The sequence below is a fragment of the Eucalyptus grandis genome, chromosome 7 (assembly GCF_016545825.1).
Source record: "Eucalyptus grandis isolate ANBG69807.140 chromosome 7, ASM1654582v1, whole genome shotgun sequence".
NCBI classification, from domain to species: Eukaryota; Viridiplantae; Streptophyta; class Magnoliopsida; order Myrtales; family Myrtaceae; genus Eucalyptus; species Eucalyptus grandis.
Window position 1 is genome coordinate 46697492 of NC_052618.1, and position 20627 is coordinate 46718118.

At 39.7% G+C, this 20627-nt stretch overlaps 3 protein-coding genes across 3 annotated transcripts; all 3 read right to left on the bottom strand.

The window, feature by feature from the left end:
• Positions 1–122: 122 nt before the first annotated feature.
• On the bottom strand, positions 123–6106 carry LOC120296181. The gene is made up of 5 exons (XM_039317862.1): positions 6046–6106; positions 1010–1393; positions 822–908; positions 475–651; positions 123–274 (listed from the first exon to the last, which is right to left on the bottom strand). The coding sequence occupies exons 1-5, from the start codon at positions 6104–6106 to the stop codon at positions 123–125; spliced, it is 861 nt and encodes a 286-aa protein (XP_039173796.1).
• An 819-nt stretch (positions 6107–6925) lies between these two features.
• On the bottom strand, positions 6926–9654 carry LOC120296313 (probable transmembrane ascorbate ferrireductase 4). Its single transcript, XM_039318143.1, has 4 exons — positions 9331–9654; positions 9180–9231; positions 8837–9033; positions 6926–7467 (listed from the first exon to the last, which is right to left on the bottom strand). The coding sequence occupies exons 1-4, from the start codon at positions 9487–9489 to the stop codon at positions 7138–7140; spliced, it is 738 nt and encodes a 245-aa protein (XP_039174077.1). The 5' UTR covers positions 9490–9654; the 3' UTR covers positions 6926–7137.
• A 711-nt stretch (positions 9655–10365) lies between these two features.
• On the bottom strand, positions 10366–15641 carry LOC120296312 (protein decapping 5-like). Its single transcript, XM_039318139.1, is given in 11 exon segments — positions 10366–10776; positions 10779–10800; positions 10874–10984; positions 11085–11282; positions 11897–11962; positions 12469–13305; positions 13308–13451; positions 13529–13606; positions 14225–14298; positions 14301–14324; positions 15305–15641. Coding segments are annotated over 11 exon segments (1827 nt in total). The 5' UTR covers positions 15459–15641; the 3' UTR covers positions 10366–10657.
• Between the last annotated feature and the right edge of the window lie 4986 nt (positions 15642–20627).

The window sequence follows — 20627 nt, forward strand, 5'->3', positions numbered from 1 at the left end:
GGAATGTCACGTCAGGAAACCGAGACAGAAACAGCAAAATACTGACAATACTTAACATGGAAATAGGGTCAAGAGTGTTATGCAAGAGTAACATCGAAATAAAGATGAGACCTTTCTATAAGTTAAAGGCAAGACTTCCTAGACACGTCATTTTCTTTTGCTTCTAGAAAACAAACCTTCAGTCTTTCCAGAACCATCACAGCTTCCTGCTGAGTAGAATCTACAGCAACTGGAACTATAACTCGCTGCTGCTTATCCCTTGATGTTAAGCCGTCTGAAAGAAAGGAACTTGCCCAGTCAAAAGTATCCAAATGATCCAATAGGACTCCAACAATAATCCATCCACACAAATCACGTCAGACTAAACACAACTCAACACATGCATGGCGATCCTCTCCATCTAACAAACCGCAAACTTTAGAAAGGCCTTGATAGGGGACAGCACTAATCAGAAACCATTTGACGCGAAAGTACCTGAAACCACATTGTTGCTGACTAAATCAGACAAACCCTCCGGGCTATCCTGGGAGACAATGCTCTTTCCATCCGGTACAGCAGAGTCCAAATCCTCACTCACAACAGCTTCAGTTTCAGCCTGATTCAACAGACTTCTCCAAGATCGCAACCGATCGACGAAACGAAAACTATACCCTACAATAACAAACGAAATAATGAACCTAACAAGTTGCTCAAAAACCATCACCATATATGCATTGGCATCACCCCCAAAACCCCTTATCCCTAGAGAATCCATATCACTCGCATTAATCAATTCTCCGCCAACTAACTCAGCCACAAGTGAAGTACAAAACACCAATTACCATTTCTAGACAGCGAGTAATGAGCAATTACAGCGAGTAAAACAGCGAGTGAAGTCCCAACTGCCCCGACAACATACGTTGGCAATCCTGCACGACAGAAAAAGAAAAAGAAAAAGAAAAATCATCACCATGCAACTTCAAACGGAAAAAAATAATCTTTGCACGAGAAAATCCACGACAGAAAATACCCTTTCTTGCCCTGTGGGGCCGAGATTCGACCACGGCCCAGCCATTGAAATCGGAATCGGAGGTCGCGCAATCCTCGTCGGCCCACGAGGGTCGAGGCTCCTCTCGGCGAGCGACGCCGAGAGACGGAGCGGCCTCCGACGGAGATTGCCGAGTCCGACGACGATGGGGAAGCGGCGGCGGCGGCGGAGCGAGAGGGAGCGAGCGCCGGGGGACGGCGGGAAGTGGTCGGGAGGAGAGACCGATGCAGATGCAGCTGAAAAGGTCATTTTTCGCGAAGAAGAAGACAAGAAAGGAACGATTTTTAGGGGTTATCTGAAGTGGGAATGGAGCGAACGAGCGTGATCGGACATTGGAGAGGAAGATCGCAGGTATTCGGTGACATTCTCAACGAGACGTCAAAATGGGACATTTTCCAGATTTTTTTTTTTTTAATTTTTGGTTTTATTTTCCTCCTGAGCTGCTTTTGCGTGCTCATTTTCGGACAAAAAGAACTGCTCCTAAAAGATACAAATGATTTTGACCTAAAAATGAAAAAAAAGAAGAAGATCCTAATGATAAATTATAAACGGGTTTCGCCGGTAATAAAGAAAAAAAAAAAAAATGACGGCGGTAATATCATATTTTCCATTCGGAAAATAGTTAGAAAAATATTTACGAGGGAATAATGTAAAAAAATTTCATGAGCAATGCACCTACGAAATCGTAATCATTCGAATAAATGTGAAATAACAATTTGAATACCTTTTAAAAGCACATTTCGATAATTATCCTCATCGACAAAAAAAAAGATTAAATATATCGATTATATGATAAACATGACACAAGCAGAAGAAATCGCACGTCGATTCCACAAAATAACGCGCAAATAATTGCAGACAAAATATAGTAGTAAAAAAAAGAGAATCGGATGAACACGCAAAGAAAATTTGTTATCGAAGTTCATCCAAACTCGAAGCACATCTCGCGCAGGCGTTACGCGAATCCACTACATTTCGAAAAAGTTGGAATTCTCTCAAGATCGGGCAAAGAGATTGAGAATTCTCATCAAGAAAAACTCAATTTTGTCTTCTCTTTTTCTTACTTCTCTATTTTATTTTCAGTGTCTTGACGGGTAGGGTTTTCATCGCTAATATAAAGATACCACTTTTAACCTAAAAGGAAATCTAATAGAAAAGATAAAAAAAACCCCTAAAAACAAATATTTGGCTTTATCTATGACAATCTCCCACTTGAAGACAAATATACTCAAGCACCAAGCAACTTTGTATCCATCTTCTTCAAAAAATAATAATTGAAAAACTTGTGCCTCTACGATACTCCTTATCAATCAATATGGAGTAATACCAATTATAACAGTACAGAAAATATGCTTCTCTCTATCTACTACCTTGGTCATCATGTTAGCTGGATTCTTCGAGCCATCAATCTTCTATAGCTTTAACTCATTATCTGTCAATGCTGACCTGATAAAGTGATAACGCTTCTTGATATGTCTAGTCCTTGAGTGATAAGCTGCATTCTTTACTAAGTGCACTGCACTTTGACTATCACTCCATAGTGTACTGACTGGCTGTTTTCGATGTAACTCCTCCATATAATCTTGTAACAACATGATTTCCTTGGAGGCTTCTGTGATCACCACGTATTTTGCCTCTGTTGTCAATAAAGCCACTTCTTTTTGTAGTTGAGATACCCAACTTACTGCTGTATCTGCAACTGTAAAGACATATCCAGTGGTACTCTTACCACTATCTCGATCACCCGAATGATCTACATCTACATAACCCTGCAACTCTAGAGATATACCACCATAACAAAGTGAGTAATTGGAAGTATTGCTAGATATCTCAATATCCATTTTACTATATTCCAATACTCTCTGCCTGGGTTTTGCATATATCGATTCACAACTCCCACTGCATGTGCAATGTCTGGTCTCGTGCTCACTATGGCATACATCAAACTTTCCACTGCTGATACATATGGAACTACCGTCATCTCATCTTTCAAAGCCTAAGTGTTTGGACACATATCCTTGGACAGATATCCTTGGAAAGTTTGAAGTGACTTGCTAGAGGAGTTGCAACTGGTTTTGCCTTGTCCATGTTAAATCTCTTTAACACCTTGTTCACATAGTCTTCATGCGACAACCATAATTTCTTATTTTTCTTATCCCTGAATATTTTCATGCCTAAAATATTCTTGGCCTCTCCCAAGTCTTTCATAGCAAACTGTGATGATAATATCTTTTTCACTTGGAACTAGCCACCAACATGTCATCCACATATAAAGATAGATACACAATGTCATCATCATCATATTTGCGAAAATAAACACAGTAACCAGACTCATAGTATGCAAATCATTTTTCTTGCATGAAACCATCAAATTTTAAGTACCATTGCCGCGGAGCTTATTTCAAGCCATACAAGCTTTTCTTCAAGCGACATACCATGTGCTCCTTACCTTTGACTTCAAAACCCTTAGGTTGTGCCATGTATAATTCTTCATCTAAGTCACCATGTAAAAACGTTATTTTTACGTCTAACTGCTCAAGATGAAGATCCTTCACTGCAACTATACTCAGCAGAACTCTAATTGATGTAATTTTCACTACAAATGAAAATATCTCGAAGTAGTCGATCCATTCTTTTTTAAAAAAGCCATTGACTACAAGTCTCGCCTTGTATCTAATACTACCATCTGCTTCATTCTGAACCCTGTACACCCATTTGTTTAATAAAGTTTTTTTTATCTATGGGCAACTTGGTCAACTCCCAAGTTTTGTTCTGAAGTAACGAGCTCATCTCGTCTTTCATAGCACACTCTCACTGCAAGTGAGACGTGTCTGCCTTTACCTCATCGTAAGTCTCCGATTCTCCCAAATTTGTATATAAGACATGGCTCAGAACAATATTAGCTGATGGATCAAAAATTACCTTTGGCTTTCTCACACGTGTAGACCTTCTCAAGACAGGTACTTCAAGGTCATTCGTTTGCTCCGAATCACTGTGTTTCTCTTGAACTACCTCTTCACTAATAATAGGCTCATCTTGAACCTCTATTTCAGGTGAACTTTGATTTATTGGAAACATCTTCACAGGCATTGTGTCTAATTCAACATATTCTGGTTGTACTACCTTCTCATGCTCTGTCTATGTCTGACGATCCTTGTACATCTTTTCTTCATGGAATACCACATTGCGACTGCGAATGACTTTGTTATTCTCCTAATCCCAAAGCCTAACCATACTCGTCACCACCATATCCGATAAAGACGCACTTATGGGACTTAGCATCAAGCTTTTTCCTATCCTCCCTGTCAATCAAAGCATATGCAATACAATCAAATACCTTTAGATGTGAATAATTAATATTTTTACCTGACCACCGCCCTTGTGGTATTTCTCCATCCAACACACTAGATGGACTTCTGTTGATAAGATAAATAGCTGCATCAACTGTGGCAGCCCATAAACCCGCGTGTAGTCTCATGCATCTCGCACGTTCTAGAATAGTCATGTTCATTCTTTCAGCTACACCGTTCTTTTGAGGAGTTCTAGGAATAGTTTTTAACCCGTGTATGCCTTCTCGACTCAGATATTCTGCAAATTCCTTACTTGTATATTCACCACCATTATCAAATTCCAAAGCTTTAATCGATAACCTGTCTCTTTTTCTACCATGGTCTTCTACATTCTGAACATCCCGAATACTTCCGATTTTTCTTTAAGAGCATAGACCCAAGTCTTTTTTGTTGCATCATCAATGAAGGTGACAAAATATCTCTTACCACCATAAGAGAGTTCCTGAGTAGGTCCCCATACATCAGTATGAACCAACTCTAGCTTCTGGCATTTATTTTGTCACCAATTCAATTGAAAACTAACAGCCTTCTGTTTTCCATAAATGCAACTCTCACAAAAATCTAACTCAACTTTTTGCAAACCTGGAAGTAATTTTCTTGAGTGTAGCTGCTTTACACATTTTTCACCAAGATGTCCCAAATGATAATGCCAAAGAGTAGATAAATTACCTGTAGCCATTGTAGTTGCAACCATATCACTGATACTGTCTCCTTGGAGAAGGTACACTTTCCCTTTGCTACTACTCTTACCCCCGAGGTTATCTTTCACTCTCCGCAGCTAAAGGTTATTACCAAACCTTCTTGGTCAAGTTTACTGGTTGAAATCAGATTTTTCTTTAATTCCAGAATATGTCTAGTTTCACGCAAAACTAGACGTCCTCCACCCGAGATGTTCACAATCACGGTTCCTTTCCCAATAATTGGACACATGTGGCGTTTCCTACAACCATTTGTCCAAAATCTCCACTGTCATAATCATCAAATATGTCTCTTTGCGAGGTGCAATGAAAAGAAGCGCCAGAATCAATAAACCATTTATCTGTTGTCAAGTCAAATCCTGCAGACAAACACAAGTTATCTTGCAAATATTCATCGCTAACTACGTTAGCACATTGATTCTCATCTTGCTGTTTCTTTTTGTAGGCTTCACACTGAAACCTCCGGTGTCCAGTTTTGTGACAAAATCAACACTCATCTTTTGCAACCTGTCTCCTACCCTTTGATTGTGATCTGTCACGACCGCTGAAATTTCCTCTACTTTTACTTCTTCCACGGTTCTCCCTTTGCAAGTGCCGTTGAAGATGTAGATGCAGAAAAATTATCTCCATCTCTTCATCCATGATACTACTCACAGCATCATCAAGAGTTAAATCATCCTTCATGGTGCTCGAAATTCCCTGCACTAGCTTTTTGGAAAATAACATAAAAATAATAAAGCTTGAAGCTTCATATCTAAATGACTCATGACCTGCGTGAAACTATTAATATGCTCTGTCACAGAACCTCTATCAGATAACTTCATATTAACCAGTTTCTTCAACAAAAATACCTGATTTGATGTGGATGGCTTCTCATAAATATTCGTTAGAATATCCATGGCTTCTTTTGCAGTTTTTGCTTTCGCGATGTGGTACCCTGTCTTTTTCGTCAACCCTAGACAAATCGCACCTAATATCTTTTGATCAAGAATTTTCCATCCGGCTTCTGCTGTCGAATCAACTTCCGCCATCTCGGGTTTCCAACCCTCAAGTGGTGCATAGAGATCTTTTTGATAAAGATAATCCTCTATTTATAGTTTCCACCATCAGAAATCGTCTCCATTGAACTTATCGATTCTGATTTTATCTTTTGCCATACTGTTTGCTTTCAATCGAACGTCACCAAAAAACTCTTGATGTTCTCGATTAGCCAACCCAGGTTCTGATACCAATTGTTACGAAATCGCACGTTGATTCCATAAAAATAATGCTTGCAAACAATTCACCAGGCAGAATATAGTAATAAAAAAACGGGAATCGGATGAACACGTCGAGAAAATTTGTTATCGAAGTTCACCCAAACCCGGGCTACGTCTTCACGTAGAGGCACTCTGCGAATCCACTAGACTTCGAAAAGTTGGAATACAACGACGATCTTCTCTCAAGATCATGGCACAAAGAGATTAAGAACCCTCGTTAAGAAAAAAAAAAAACTCACTTTTTCTTCTCTCTTTTCTTGCTTCTCTATTTCCTTTTTAGCGTCTTGATGGCTAAGGTTTTCCATCGATTTTGAATTTAAATTGTTCCAAAAAAAGCTCATTTCCTGTTCAATTATTTCCCTACCGCCCCTTGTTGCCTCACCAAAAAATGTTATCGTATAGCGGGGTCTAGTTAGTTGAGTCTGAAGTTCTAAGGGTTTGAGTAAGAACAGTGGATGTGTATTGGCGAGTTAAATTAAACCCCACTTTTCTCATTCCCTCAGTTTTTTCGGCTCTGCACATTGTAAATACAGGTACGGCAAGGAGTCCTAGAAGTTTGGACAAGGCAATTTAAGGATTTTTCGAATGATGTTTCCTAAATCATCATCTTGCTTTGTGAGTTTGAATCAATGGTGGAATTTGAAGTGTGAGAAATGCACTCCACAGATGTCAACATTGGCAGAAGCAATCCATGTCAACTAGAAGCAGAACCAGAGCTGTGGTAACTGAGGTATGAAGAAACCAGATTGCAATGGAACAGTCAAACTATTTACATTGACCTCCCACCCACATCGCCACCAAACTTAGGAAGTCAAGTTCTTGGGTTCGGAGCGTGAGTACATGAGCTTAGTTTGAAGAGATTGGTACTTTGGAGAGACTGCGGCCAATATGACCATCCCGCTGAGCAGGGCCAATCCCAGACCGAGGCTGTTCACGACCATGGACTCCGAGCCGTGCTTGTCTACGTTTCTCCTCGTCTGTAGGAAAGTCAACTTCTCTAGAAGCCCGGTCTCTGCTGTGGCCACAGCCAAGCCGTAGGTGTAGAGTCCAAGGAAGACGTGCCATGGCAACACCTTCATTCTTATCAACCGCGCCTCTCCTCTGTGCCAGAAGCTCAGGAAACCCATCAACCACTGAAACGTGAACAGGAAGAAACAAATTGCTCAGTTAAGACCTGGGAAAACTTTTGACATGCATAAGAAGATCACCCGTGTGTTGAATGCTGAAAAGACACTAAGAGCGGTCGACAATATATCGGGGCCATATGCAAGTGGAAGCATCCCCGCGTCAAACTAAAGGTACGCAATTGGTTTTGCTCATTTAACCAACAAGATCTTGTTGTGTCTCTTGGTGAATAAGTTCATCATGATGTTTACCAGACCTAGATGCATGCACAATTGGACATTATAAAGGTAGTTTGGGATTTTTCACTTCTGCAAATGCCTGAGTGCCACTGGGAAGCAAAGTTCTGCACTTCACCACCATTCGTCAAGTCATACATGGGAATTGATTGGGATCAAACTGAAACCACAAATGGCAATATAATGGTTTTATATGCTAATGAGAGAATCTGAGGGCAATGCCAAACGAAAATGAAATTTGATGACCATTACAGAAAGAGTGTTTTCTCTATCGATATCAAATAAGACTAGGTTTAGTAGTTAAGAGAAGCATTGGGTTGGTCATGGTTAGGCCCATCATACTTGAATATCGTCAACGGTAAACCCAGCTTGATACTTACTAATGAGGCCCAAAAATGGATGCCTAGTTATGAGACAGGAATAGCCTTCTTCTACAGTTCACAAACAAATGGTGTTGAGGGCTACGTGTACCTTGGATGCCTAGAAAAGTTATGAGATATTTTATCAATGTCATAATCAATTTCCAAAAGGAGGGCACGATAATGCTATTACTATATTCCCAGAGTATGTCTTTTATAACGACATCATATACCCCACACACATTTTTAGCCGAACAAGCCACTATAATTTTTAAAATAATACAATCTGATAACTCTAAACTCGGTCCTTGCGATGATCTCGATTTAACTACTTACATCCTCCACCAAAAATCTGTTTCTTTCATCATTCCAAAGAAACAGACACTTGTGACCAAGCCATTAAACTACTGATAAAGATGCTTTTGATTATTCAAAAATGGGATGAGAACAAAATCTAAATGAAAACAGATACCACAAGCAAGCTGGTTATCACTAGTCAGCCCTCTTTTTCTTGCTGGAAAAATCCTTTTCTTCTTACACATCACGAATCACTCATCAGCTGAGAATCAAACTGTAAGTGGCCAAGATACAACCAGTAAGAAATGCAGAGGGTTTAGAGCAGATTCTAGACGCAAATACACCGGTTTCAGCACCCTTTATGACTACTTATCGACCGGTAAAGTTGGCAGCAAATTAAAAATAAAATAAAATCGAGAAAGGTGAGAGAAAACGTGACATTGCGATGAGAAAAAACAAAAAATTGAAGAGGGAAAGTGAAGAACCTGAACTCCAAACAAGGAGACGCAGATCAAGCCCATCCAAGAATGCAAGCTGTAGAAATTACCCAGGACGCCGTCTTGCCCGTGGAACTTTGTCCAAATGCCGAAAACCCCACTTCCCAGAGCCACCCCTTGAAGCCACAGATGCACCGATTTCTTCATGTTCCTCGAACCAGGCAACCATCTGTGGACAAGGATCGCTGAAACAGAGAAGACCCACATTTGGAAGGGGGAAGAAAGCAACAAAGAAAAGAGAAAGGAAATTCAGTGAGAGCAGATTTGCAAAATGGGAAGGCTTCTTTCTCGTTTCTAATTCACCAGCAAGAAGGTGTGTATTATTGTGTACCTTCTCCACTAACGAGAATGAAGCCGATGACCATCAACAGTGGGTGAAGAACCTGTTTGGAAAAAAGAGAAAACCCACTTGCTCATATTCACAACCAAAAGCATGCGCTGAGACACAGAGAGACAGAGACAGAGACAGAGAGAGGGAATACAGAGTAAATGAGGTCTTCTTGAGAGGAGGAGCGAGGGAGGAAGCTAGATTTGAAGGCAAGGGCCCAAGAGAGCACGAGCATTGCCACTGCCACGCCGCAGATTCTTGCAAACAGGAGGACAGGGAACAGGGAAGAAGAAGGAGGAGGAGAATTCCCCATGTGTTCTTTTGAGGCCTCCTTCGAGCTCAGGAATGGAGCTCACACTCGCTCAGTCAGTCACCAACCACCGACACCTGAGGGGAGTCTGCAAGATACGCCGTGGCGCACGACTGAGATCGGAGCAAAGGCAGTCCTTTTACTTTTATCCCAGTTTTGGCAAAAAAAAATAAAAAATCGGAAAGAGGAGTCTTTCAATATATATATATCCTACTTGTCGATTTCGCACTGTTCTGGATTACTGCCAATTGGGGCATTAATGTACCCACATGCCACTCACTTTAATTGACTATAAAATAAGAGGAGAACCATTCCCGATGGGGCTTTCTTCATTAGGTAAACTGAGGTGAGTCACGACAAATGGCTCTCGACACCATGGGGCCGTTGCATTGTGGCATCGAGTTATGACAAGACCGAGGGACGTGTGGAGTAATGTGGGAAATTTCTTAATACCAAAAGCCTCAATAATTCAATGGGGATACGTCTGTTTTTGCTTGTTAAACTAATGTGCTCCCGGCTTCTTCTTCCTTTTTTTCAAGGAAAGAGAGTGCAAAAATTGCTTTAAGTGGGGAAAAGATGAGGGAGGAACCATTTCTAGCCCAGTTCTTGGTTGAATAAGAGTACCATAATTGCTTGCGACAAATACCGAATGCAGGGACCATGAAAATGTTGTTTAAGAGAAGCCTGTGAAGCATAAAAAACCATGCTTCGGCAAAGTGACGACACATTGACAAGCTCATATGCCCATCCATTTGCTTCTCCTTCTATCCCAAACGTTTTAGGATAAAATCTATTTCGTGCTCGTCTCACCTTGGCCTTAAGCCATAGACTCGTTGCCATAGCAGAAGGAAGATCCCTCCTGGGGCGGGCAAACAAAGATTTACTTCAGGTATCTCCTCTTGCAATTTGAAAAGAGTAAAAGACAGCAGGTTTCAACAAGATCACCCTCTGATATTTCATAGAACTGAAAATCCTGCTTCCAATATTGGCGCAACCAATTCTTACCAGAACACATGGCGGCCCTCAAACGACTCAACATCATAAAAGACTGACTAGACTTTCAGAAAAAACCAAAAACACAAAGATCAGGACCATAGAGCTAAGCTAGGTTCCAGTTCCAGCAAAGTTATTAAGCCTCTAATCCTGAGAAGCACATAGGCCACGATAACCTCTATGAAGCACGGCCATAAACTGCTCTTCCTCGGCCTCTTCCGTTATAGTTATAACCCCTCCCATAGTATCCCCGAGAACGACCACCACGACCAAGACCACGGCCACCTCGACCACCCTATGCCTTGAGAATTCACCGAAAGTCTGAAGACAAAAAAGATACACACGCGTAAATTACTTCACAAGGCCAAATGATAAAATTCAACATGAACAATACCTCTGTGTCTATCTTCATTTGCTCAGAAAACTTTGGCCTTCCACTGTTTGATCCATGATCAAGAGCATTGCAGGAGAGTGAATCAAAGAAATCATCCTTGTTGTAGACAGGCTGCCCAGCAGAAAAGCATAGTGAAATACAGGAAGAAGTAGCAGGCCTCTTCCACCAAATATTCAGGAGATAAAGGTATCACAAACACTAGCACTCATACCTTGCCCTCCATATTTGGTAGCTCACTATCCTCTTCATCATAATAATTATCCTCGTCACTTACATCGCCCTCGATATCTTTGTCCTTGGAATGACCTTTACTCTTACCAAGGTGACCCCATACTTCATCCTTGTTGAATTTTTCATTCATTGCCGTAAAATCAAAATCCTCAGTAAATCTAGTGAGTGGACGTGAACCCTGCACAACATTCAGTTAATGTTTACATTGTCAAACACAAGGTTATCTTTGGATTTGGAAAACCTACAGACTAGCAGTTAGCAGTTGCACAGAAAATATTGCCACTATTAAACCAGGACAGAAGATATCACCATCATGCACAGAAATAAAAACACAAATACAAGCATCTTACTACGCTAAGTATTGCTCATGTCAAAAACTAATTTTGGCTTTCAGTCCTTCCACTAGAAGGACAAATCACTCATAAAAATACTCATCTTAAAACGGAAAGAATGTGTAGGAATGAACTTAAAATGTTAAATCCACTATTGAAAACCAACGCCCAATCCATAAAGAGATGGAGGTACAAATAGCAGTTAAAACACTTTTGTTTTAAACAAATACATAAGGCTTGCAAGCTTTGTCTTCTTCCAATTGTCAGAACCCAAGTAATCTTAAGAGGCTCAAGTTCCATAAAACTGCTGCCAGTGCATATGAAGAAAGAATAACACAGACACCGATAGAAGCACCTATCGAGATACCCTAAATGAGTATATATGGTTCCATTATACAATCATTACGAGTTCTCAAAGAAGCAAGGAAACCATTTGACAAATGAAACACAGAAAAATTACCCGAGCTCCTCTCCCCCTTTCACGACCTCTCTGTCCATAACGATTCTGAAATGGAACTCCATTCTGCTGGTGAAGAGAAAATCCGTGTCAAAACACCCAGCTCAGATTATTAAGCAGTTTCAGTGAGCCAGAGACTATACAAGTACACTGCCTTACAAATTACCAGAGTGCACCAGACAAAACTTTGAACCACACAAAAAGTGGGAAATGAAAATCGAAAGCAGTTTAATCACAAAAAAGAATTTTAATTACAGGCTTGAGGCCAGTAGCAATTCACATGAATAGAATATTCATGCTATTTACAAGACAACCAATGATAAGAACACAGAGCAGAACAAGCACATGGCCAGCTTCAGGGCAGTAGTAATTCACACGAATAGATTTATATCAATGTACCTCATATACTCAGCATAATTTTCCAGAGACCACTAAGGAGATGCAGAATCTTAGGATCAAAATGAAACTATGCGCAAATGAACAAAAATACAAGTACATCAGTAAACAAGAAGATTACGCTTTCGGACATGTGCCATGTGTGTGCAAATTTAAAATATGCATATAGAGAATACAACCTTATAACCACCACGTGCAGGTGGAGGCAAAGGCAATATAGGAGGTTGAGCTTCTGATGCAACAGGTGTCAATGGCTTTGGTGATGCCAATAGCTTTGGTGATGATGGTGAGACTTGAACCACCTCCACATCCTTGTGAGCAATTTGTGAAGGTTGAGAAGAAGGGGTGCTCGTGGATCCAGACTGCAAAATCTGACCAGGCGTTATCAATGAAGGGATTGTTGTTGATGTTGGCATCTGTACAGGAGCCTCTGGATTAACAGCATTAGATGGGCCCAAAATGGAGGAAGTGGATTGAGCACTACTTTGATACTGCAAGGTTGGACCAGCAAATACATTGAGCTTGTTAGATATAGGGGGAATCATGTTGCTAATCTCCGGAGTAGTCATCAGAGGCGGGAGCGATGGCAAACTAGCACTCAAACTGACTGAAGGAAGGGCAGAGATCGGAGGCTTATTGAACATGACACTCGATAGGGAATCTGAAGATGTTGTAGTTGATGAAACAGTAGGGAGGGTTGATGGAAGAGTAGCAGATGAGGAAATGGAAGTCATGCTGAGTGAACTGCTGCTAACAGGAAGCAAAGGAGATGGGACCTCAGGCAAGTGTGGACCTGGCAAGTTCGAAGCTCCGGCAGGGAAAGAAGTATTAAAGCCAGGATACTGCATTGGCTGCTGCAGAGGAGGCATAGACAGCCCAGGTGGTGGCCTAAGCAAAGGCTGCTGATTAATATGAGGAAGCCCATTGGGAGGATAATATCCTTGCCAATACATAGGCATAATCCCACTACTATTTGCACCTGGGGCTGGGGGAGCTCCCCATGACCCCATATTCCCTCAGGTGGTTGATATAAAGGAAGGCCGCCTTGAAAGTTCGTAGCAGGTAGTGCCATCTGTGCCGTGTTGGAGCCAACATCGGCTAAGGGTACACTAGCAGCAGGAGACAAACTTGTGGATGTTGAAACTGGACGAGGGTAATGAGACTGCCAAAATTGTTGAAACAAGGCAATGAGATTCCATTTACTTAATTTTAGAGTAAAAATGTTATCCATCCAAGTACCTGTATGATTGCTGGGTCATTATTGATAGGGGGTACAGGTGCAGGCTGAACAGGTGGAGAGGATTTGACCTGCAAATCCTGCAAAAAGAGAAGCACAGAGAACAAATCTGATGAGAGAACAAGACAAACGAAAAATCAGCTACGTTAACAGTGCATATCACTACTGAAGGAAAGGCCAAATGAATAAACGAAATGGGTTAGACCACTACATGAAAGGGAATCTATAGCTATGTCAATCATTGTTAAACAAGTGAGCTGGCTTCATATTCCACTTCCAACTCCAGCGTCCAAATGAAATAAAAAAGGACAAACAGAATTGAAAAATAGTTTAAGCCAAGCCACCAGAAAAAGATTCTGTAACCATTTTTTTTTTTTTTTGTTAGTACAGGAGACGGCATGATATTCTACTCCCAATTCTAGCTTACAATGGAAAGAAAAAGTAAGGACAAAACACAACACGGGCTTTGTTCAATGCAAGCCACATCATAAGGCTGATGCAACCAGAACAGAGAAATTATGCAATGTGAGTTTGTCCCTATAACCTGGCTGATGCAGATGAAGAGAACAACTGTAGAATGCCCCGAGTTACGAACCTTTTTGTGTTTCTATTTTGGAATTTTCTTAAAGATATTAAAACAAGCACTCATTCTATTATTCATCACGGTGAACATATGTGTTCATGGATGTATAACATACCTTGATGTCACTTCCTCGGAACAATATGTATTCATAAACCTTGTCACTTGGTGGGACTTGTGGTCCATCCTTTTCCGTCCTTCCGTTCCAAATGATCGTACTGTAAAAAGGAAATGAATAACTTAACATTAATAAATAATTGTCCATGCAAATTTGACAAACAGCATTTATCGGGAACAAAAACCATTAATCGCTAAAACGTTATAGATGCAAATAGTTACAGGGACAAACACATGGTATAGACATCCTAATATTTAAATCCTCAATATCAGAGTGTTGGCCACTTTCAGTAAATTCAGCTACTGCAACTGCAAACAAACATACACATACCAAAAAAAAAAAAATAATAATGATGTCACGCATCATCTACTGCTTCCATCAGGAATGGAACCACTATTAGTGACTCATATGACACGCCTCGATACCACAATTCCATACGATTACGAAGGGCGTGCGCAATGCATCGGCAAGCAACTCAAGCTACTGCCGTGATATAGGGCAAGAATATAACCCCATCGTCTTCCAAATCGAATAAGATATAGCAAAATCCAGACAGACATTGCACCGTACTGTCAGCTTCTTTTCAAACCGGAAACCATTCCTACTCCCAAAACGCCCACCCATCCGACGTGAAAGCAGCCTCGGAAAGACAGCGCACAGCCACGCAGATTCAAAAGCGAGCTCCGACAAACAGCGCAATCGCGCAGACGTCATTCACACAGCTCTTCACTCAGCGAACATTCTCTATTCCCTCTCAATGCATCAGTCACTCAGTAACGATTCTCTAACCAAAACACACCAGCACGCGAATCATCACGACGGCTTAAAATCGAGAAATGAGGACGACATCTCGCTCCTTCTCAACACTGACCACGAGACGAAGAAAAGAGCTCCTCCGTCTCATCATCTCGAATCCAACTCCGACCGAAATCCCAGATCGCCGACCCAGGTCCCCGCGCGGAACCCCGCGCGTCCGTTGCAAGCGAGGGAGAGAACGAAACCGACGGGGAATCTAGAGAGAGAGAGAGAGAGAGAGAGAGAGAGAGAGAGAGAGAGGGAGACGAAGGGGCTGGAAAATACCGTTTCGGAGGCCGATGCTGGACTCGTCGGTGTTGATGTTGTAGAGGACGCCCTCGTATCTGATCTCGCTCTTGGACGTCAAGCTAATCAAGCTCCCTATGTACGAGTCCGCCGTCGAATTCGATCTCCCGGAGGCGCCGCTCTCCGTCGCCATGCCGCCGGTCGGAGCTCCCGATTTCCCCGCTCGCTCGCTCGCGCGCTCGAGTGGAGGAGGAAAAATCGAAGAGAAAAGAGAAACACAAAAGGGAGAGGGAAGACGGGGGAAGTCGAATTAGGGTTTAGAAATTTGGGGATTTTGGAAAAAAAGATAGGGGGGCAGAGAACTGCTCTCTTTAGCTCCCTGGGTGCGTAATTTGGCTCTGCCGTGGATCCTTATATATAGACGGGGGGAGCCATTCCGAATTTTGGGGGTGGGGTTTTTATTATTTTGCCCTTTTTCTCCAGATTTTCTGACCAATCGGGGATCTCCACGTCGTGTGGATTTTTTTTTCCGGTTTTTTTCCACTCTTCCCAGGAAATAAATTAGGAGGATCCGAGTGAAAAACAGAATAAAGAAACGGGAAAATGTCACAAAACCTCTAAAACTATGCCCACTGTGCTACATATACTCAAATGATTTTTTATTAACACAAAAAGCTCCAAATTTATATTCGGATGATAAATTTATTCTAAATTTTTTTGTAATAGATTTATCCGAAATTATTTTTTATGATATAAAACTCCAAACTTATCCTCATATGATATATTTATCATAAATTTTGGGGTAAATGTATTGTGCGGATACAAAATTTATGATTTTTTATGTCACAAAAAAGTTGAGATAAATACGTCACACTAATAAAAATCTGGAATCACATAGAAAGAGTTTAGGGTTCTTTGATGTTTGAGGTAAATGTATTGCAGTAGGCATAATTTAGGATTTTTTGTGACTTTTTCCAAAAAAGAGAAGTGTTGATTTGTGGCTTTCGATCCGTAGTTGGAGAAAATCAAGAGAATGAGATGATTATGCTATTCCTCCTTCAATTTAATTGAATTCGGGAATGCCGACGGAAGAAAATATGATTGTTAAGCTTAAACTCGCCCCAAAAAGAATTGAACAACAAAAAAAAAAAAAAATTCTCATCAAAGGAAAAGGAAATAGAAAAATTACGAAGATAACTTTTTTTCTTCTTCTAAAAATTTGCTCAAGCTTTTCTCGAAGCGACATAGGAATATGCTCGGCACCTCTACTTCCATCACTCCCCTGTTTTTCACTCGTGTAATTTTCGTTGACGGAGAAGTATTTCATAGGTTGGATCTGAGCAGGTTTTTAAACTCCTCCACCCTGAACAGGCCATTCCAGGGTGTTTTCCTCCTACAAGCCATTTACAGGCAAGTAAAGGGAAGAAACGCGGGATAAAGGCCTCACTGGGCTCTCCGGCCACAGCGCTTCTAGCGCTGGGATCTCACTTGGAGAGAGGTCCCTGTCATCTCCTAGCATACTAGGTTGATAAACCCCCAATGAAAGGTCCGGAAACTGCGCTCGCCGTCAATCCATAAATGAAGGGCCGCGTTCGAGCACTGCTGAATTTCATTCTCCTCCCTTGTCTGCATCATTGACACCGCAATGGGGCCGCCGTCGACTCCCACAGTCGCGCCTATCAGCAGTGAGACGACTGCTCAGTGCTCCCTACACGCCACTAAGTGCAGCTGTACTATTTAATGCATTCGTTCGCACGATGGTTCAAAGTACTATTACGGCAACGGCCTACTCCAGCCAGAAATCGTGCATTTTTCCTTTTGCGACGGTAACCATTTACCATTATTTGTTAATCCCTTATTTGGGCTAAAGTAAAAGTTCTTTTTCGATAATCTCGTATTTTCTCCATTATATTATTGTTGCAATCGTTATTAGATTACACTCGCATAAAATAGTGTGTTTGGAGTAATATTTGTCTATACTTCCTACTTTTCATCAATTAGGCTTTTACTTAAGCAAAATATCCTACATTTTAAGAGTACCTACAATCATTAAAACCTAGTGACATTTCAAAATTGATATTTATTATATTATTTTGGTAAAGATACAATAAGTAATTTTTTTTACTTTTAAAAAATTGGAAACGAACATGCCCTCTTTTAATGAGTTGCGAGAAAAATAGACTATCCATTTCGGAAATATTCCAATGCTTATCCCACCTCCACCTAAACTTGCTTCAGCAAATATTATTGATTTCTTTCCATTTGAGGCCCACCTCGACATTTTTCAATAATTCTTGAATTTCTTTGCCTTTGGTTTTTTTTCTTATGATCAGAAGTTTATTTAGCTGCCATTACTTTCAGATTTTTAAAATGTTAATTGACTTCCTTCAAATGTTTCGCAATCTCAACACATCTTGCTTGTTGTTGCAAGTAATTAATTTCGTGCTTGATTTTTTATATGACTTTCATAATCCCATCGGAATTATTGGTGAAGTAACTTAAAATGATTGGTTATGTCATAACATAGTAAAAACTGTACTTACATTATTTATGCACTCTTGATGTAAATATAAATTAAGAGCATGCTTAGCGAAAAATGTTGTGGGAAGAAAAGAAATCTCGGTCACTGAGTCCATTTGACAATGCTTTTATTTCTTTTATTTTTCTATTCTTTTGCTCCTTATAATAGAAAAAACAGAATTTCGTTCAATAACGTCAATTGATTTTTTTTTCCCGACACAGAAAAAGTGGTCGAGGAATAAATTTAGAACATAAATAAGAAGTGGAAAAAAGTAGTTTCTTGTATTCGAAAACAATTTTTAGAAATAATTCATTTTTTTTTTTTTTTTCTTCTTCCTTGTCGCTTGCTGCCCCTTGTTGCCACTGCCACCAACCCTCGGCGCCATTGCCAATGGCGGGCGGACAATGAAGAAAAAAAGAAAAAAGAAAAACAATTAGTAAAAAATTATTAAAAAATCAAAAGAAATACTACGTTACAAAAAAATTTCTAAGTACCCGGAAACAATTTGGTACAAAAATTCTTACTAAACGCATTCATGTTCTCTTTTCATTCCGAGAATAAGAATTTTGTGTGATTATCAAATGCGTTCTTTTAATCAAAAAATATTTTAGGGAATAGAAATAGAAAATGACTATTTCTAAAGAGAAGTTATTCTCCATAATATAAATGTTACCAAACAGATCCTTAATAATTATTTTGTTATCTAAGGAACAATTTTTGCTTAGAAATAAATTTTTCTAAGTCTGTTTCTAGATGAGTTTTTTTTTTATTTCTAGAATGGAAATGCATTTTGTACAACCCTTTCATGACTTATAATTTTTAAACTTTTTAAATAATTTTATCACATAAGTCTTTTTTTTTCTTTTGTCTTTTTCCTTATCTTCTTCTTCTTATAGCCGGTCATTGGCCATGGTGATAGCTAATGACCAGCCAGACAAGAGCCGATGACCTCGCTGGCCTTGGGGGAGCCTCATTAGCCTTTGGTGACTAGGCGAGGGTGACCATTGTTGGCCCTTGGCGAGGGTCCAACAAGGTCACTAGATCTCATATGGCTAGTTGCTGGCGACTAATTAGGAAAAGAATAAGAGGAAGAGAAAAAATAAAGAAAATAAAAAGAATAAAAGAGAAAAAAAAATTGTGCTCGATCCTTGAGTTGTTTCTAAGAAGAAAGAAGCAATTTATTTCTACATTTTAATTTTGTTCCAAATCTATTTGTTTCCGGAAATAAAATATCACTAAACAGCTTTTTTGTTCTTTTTTATTTTATTTTGGAAAACAAAATAATAAAATCACGCACTATTTGACACGTTACCAAGTATGCTCTATAAATAAAACTTGCAACTCTTCCCTAGTGATTGGGATAATGCATCAATTGTTCTTGATTATTCGCACAAGTAAGAGATATGGCACTCGTATGGTATTGTTGGAGAAATTGAGCAAGAATTAGAAACTTTGTGTGCTTTATTATCTCGAGTGAAAACAATCTCATATTTAATTCATTCACTCTGATTTAAGCTTGAGTTTAACTTAAGGTGTGTCTGTTTTACGAAAAATGAATAAATTAAAAAAATATTTTCTTAAAAATGATAGCTTTTATCACTTCAAAAAATAACAAATGAAAAATATTTTGACCATCTACAGGCAAAAAAATTGTTGTTGATTGTAATAACATTAGTTATTGACTAGCTATTTTAAGCAATATAAGCAATACTTTTAATATAATTATTCTCCAAATCATTCATTTTATACAAAACAAATGAAACTTCAATTGTGGAGTATTTTGTGTAATCTGTATATACTCAAATGAAAGGTGAAGTTCCGCTTCAAAAGAAAAATTGTCCATGGAAAATTTTTTGCTATCATATATCTTTACTCTTAATAAAAAGAATTGAGGAAAATTCTAAATAGGGGTCTAAATTGCTCTCATTTTCTCAAATAAAAACACGAAGTAGACTTTGTTTCAAATAATGACAATGTCAGTATCAAATAAAAGCCTAAAGTGGCTATGAATTTAAATGAGAGTCTAACCTCATCGATCGTTATTCAGTTAAGTATTATGATTGATTAAGAACATTTTTGCCAAAAGAGAATTCATTTTTTTTTTTTCCTCTTTGGCAAGCACCAGCAAGGGCTTGCGCCAATGCTAGGCAATGGCCTATAAGCCCTTATCAGTTGCTAGTGAGGGCGGCCTTGCCCATAGTTGGCAAGGGTGAGGCCGTTCCTCACTTGCAGCCAACAGGAGCGACTCTCACCTAGCCCTCTCCAGTGGCTAGTCATTGCTCAAGAGCGGCCATTGAGAAGAAGAAAAGGAAGTTAGAAAAAAGAAAAAAGAAAAAAAGAAAAGGAAAAGCCTCAAAAAATGTAAAGGATGTTCCTCACTTGCAGCCAACGGGAGCGACCCTCACCTAGCCCTCTTTAGTGGCTAGTCATTGCTCAAGAGCGGCCACCCAGAAGAAGAAGAGGAAAATTAGAAAAAGAAAAAATAAGGAAAAATGCTTATGGGATTTGAACTTCTCCCATTCGTGAGGGGAAGGGAGCTCAAGCCAGCTACGTCGTTAAGGGCGGTGGTGAAATTGACATAGTTACTTTATGTCTTTATTTAAGAAAATATGACACTTTATTTAAGTTATTATTTGAAATAAAGTCCACTTTAACCCTTTATTTGAAAAAATAAGAATAGTTCAAACTCTTATTTGCAATTTTTCCAAAGAATTGCGAGGGTTTATTGATGAGAAAGTTTGCCTATGTAATTTCATTCATTATACTCTAATAAAGTTTGGTCTGATTGATCTAGGGAATTGAGATGATGCTAGTTATACAAAGTTGGTACTTGACGTATCA

Excerpts from the sequence above, each read along its gene's own strand:
- LOC120296181 (XM_039317862.1), bottom strand. The coding sequence starts at position 6,106 with ATGGCGGAAGTTGATTCGACAGCAGAAGCCGGATGGAAAATTCTTGAT. Across the intron at positions 1,394-6,045 it reads TCTTGATCAAAAGATATTAG|AATGTCACCGAATACCTGCG; the intron begins GTGCGATTTGTC and ends CGTCTCGTTGAG. Across the intron at positions 909-1,009 it reads GCCCCACAGGGCAAGAAAGG|GATTGCCAACGTATGTTGTC; the intron begins GTATTTTCTGTC and ends TCTGTCGTGCAG.
- LOC120296313 (XM_039318143.1), bottom strand. The coding sequence starts at position 9,489 with ATGGGGAATTCTCCTCCTCCTTCTTCTTCCCTGTTCCCTGTCCTCCTG. Across the intron at positions 9,232-9,330 it reads AAGAAGACCTCATTTACTCT|GTTCTTCACCCACTGTTGAT; the intron begins GTATTCCCTCTC and ends TTTTCCAAACAG. Across the intron at positions 9,034-9,179 it reads CATTCTCGTTAGTGGAGAAG|CGATCCTTGTCCACAGATGG; the intron begins GTACACAATAAT and ends TCTCTGTTTCAG.